General features: G+C 44.9%; 1 protein-coding gene across 6 annotated transcripts in view; it reads left to right on the top strand.

The window, feature by feature from the left end:
* LOC101853022 (rap guanine nucleotide exchange factor 2) overlaps positions 1–2,500 on the top strand; it is an 84,585-nt gene that overhangs the window by 30,217 nt on the left and 51,868 nt on the right. The window contains exon 1 of one of the 6 annotated variants that reach the window (XM_035971522.1): positions 156–2,438. The exons of the other annotated variants lie outside the window; for them this stretch is intronic. Within the exon in view, the coding sequence (XP_035827415.1) occupies positions 2,292–2,438 (147 nt within the window). The 5' untranslated portion in view covers positions 156–2,291. Of the gene's footprint in view, positions 1–155; positions 2,439–2,500 lie in introns of those variants that run through there. 6 annotated transcript variants of the gene reach the window in all.

Here is a 2,500-nt window from a genome sequence, read left to right as displayed (position 1 = left end):
CCACCCCTTCCCCGTTCACCCAATCCGACCGCGCGCGTACACACACACACACACACACACACACACACACACACACACACACACACACACACACACACACACACACACACACAGAGAGACATACACACAAACGCACGCACGCACACATACATACACACACGCACACACGACTCCACCTCCTCCACTTGACGAACGGTGATCCGTAGGAATTTCACGTCTCTCACTGCTGGGCGGTGTGTGCGATGATCTCAAACCGTTACAGTCGTTAACAGTCATAGCCGGATTCTCTCCCTCACTCGGACCCTCTGTGTGCGTGTCTGTATGTGCCCCTCTGTGTGTGTGTGTGTGTAATTTTCGTCTGAATCAGTTGGTTAAATCGCTGTGGAGAAAGTCGGACGGCGGCCCTCTCCTCCCCTTATCGGACGTTTTGTAGAAGAAACAGATTGGTCATCGAATGGTTGTTGATTCCTGGCGTTTACAGGTGTACTTACGAAAGGCCTTTTCCAAGGTTTTGGCATCAAGGACGTCGGATGATAGCAGTGAAGATTTAATTATCACCTTTCAATGATACTTATTATCAACATCGTTTTCCAACTGCGACACCACTCAAATTACAGCTAACGTCGGGATTTACATATGGTTCAGGCCTACACGATGTTTATCTAATTAGATGACTTTGAACTTATACCACCAAAAAGAAATAACTTTTGTTTCACACAAAAATAGAAGGATATAATATTCACGGTTGCGGAGAATAAGCTGCCTGGATTCTTTCGTTATATCTGTGTGTGAGCTTGAGAATAATTTATGCGTTTTTGTTCACGGTCGATTGAATGGGTGTCTTCTGAGGCTGGATTACTGCTGCATTCCAAGGATTATTATCGTGCTGACCCGAGAATGTTTTGGTCCCCCTTCGGGCCTCTCCTTGCTCGGTGCGGACACGCGTTGTGTGTTACTAGCGCTACTACTTTCCCTCTTCGTTTCTCCTCTCAAGGTGGGGTTGATTGAGTGTGGTGCCCCTGTGTGTGCGTGTGTGACAAATGTGAACATCTTTTTTTTCCACATTTGGGAGGTGACGTTGTATAGTTCTGCGCTGTTGCCCTATTTCTCTCTAACATGCGGGTCAGGTGTCCAGTTTTCACACGCGTAGTTTCAGGAAATTTGAGTTGAAATGTGCGTTCTGTGTTGACTCTTGGACTTTGTTGTTGAACTTGAATGTGAAGTTAAACCTGGCGCTTTTGTAACCTTGTCGTGGAATTTAGAATACTTCGGTGATAGTACCATCACGTTTTCCCTACTTGGAAAACAAGATCAAGGAACCATACTAGAATCTAGATCTAGATTAGATCTATAGCCACCACGTCCCTGAGAAGACACTGGAGATGAAAGGACGCTGTGGATTAAATGTTTACTCTCTTGATTTATTTCTTGGTAGTAAACGAGACCTGACCTATTCTTGTTTGCATATTGTCTTTACATGTATTTAAACGAGGTTCGATGAACTAGTTCCGTGTGGAAGTGTTACTTTGGTTTCTCTATTATTGTAATTCAATCAGCCGCGCACTGTTCAACACCACCGCTACTGTTATAAAAGCAGCTCATAATGGTTGCATTTAATTCGTGATTTGTTTTGTTTTCTTCTCTGAGAATTATAGAAAAATCGACCAAGAGAATAATTTTGTGCTGTGTTGATATCGGCATCAATCTGGTACGCCACCACATTGGTGTTTCAGAGGTTCTGTTACTACTGTTCAATTCACAGACCACAATGTACCTCAGATTCAACTCTCAAGGTATAACTTGAAACCCCTAGAATTGTAACTTGACGGAACGCAACGATGAGAGGGTACGTGGTTTAAAACACTCGCCTTTTTGGGCTCTGGAGTATGTAATAATGTCATAAAAATTCAATAAGTGGATATTTTATTTCCTGGATATACGCCCACATCTGGTGTTCGGAGTGATTCAGGTGAATCTGTTGTTTCTGCCAACACCGTGGATGGACATAGTTCATACCAACCAGGGTTTTCTTATCGTCGGTGAATGTTGAAAACATTTTTTGTTTTGTTTTGTCTTGATATGGTGTTTAAATCCTCCATTCTTTTGGATTTTGAGCCCCACGTTCTGGTCACAATGCCCTCGTCGCGCCATTCACCGGAGAAGTTGACCACAGCGTCTGATTCAAAGAGGTTACATCATATAGCCTGATCTTATAGGACGTGATCCGCCCTCGTGCTCCTCGGTGTGGTGTGGGTAGTGAGTTTCCGCAGGCAGGTTGTGGTCAGCGCGCGATGCTGACATTGTTAGGTGGTGAGGCTGAGCACTGCTGGACGTTGTACTGCTCCGAAGTGAGCATGGAGGGTCACCACTTCGCCCTGGCACACCGCCTGGGCTGGAACATTCCGCTCTACGAAACGATCACCGTGATAAGGGAACAGGTGTGTGTTGTCGACGTCTCTGTTGGTCTTTCTTTTTCGGTGATCAATCAGTAATTTAGGTG

This window comes from Aplysia californica, unplaced genomic scaffold (assembly GCF_000002075.1).
Source record: "Aplysia californica isolate F4 #8 unplaced genomic scaffold, AplCal3.0 scaffold00451, whole genome shotgun sequence".
Lineage (NCBI taxonomy): Eukaryota > Metazoa > Mollusca > Gastropoda > Aplysiida > Aplysiidae > Aplysia > Aplysia californica.
Note: the sequence above shows the minus strand (reverse complement) of the source record. Positions and strands in the feature narration are given on the sequence as shown.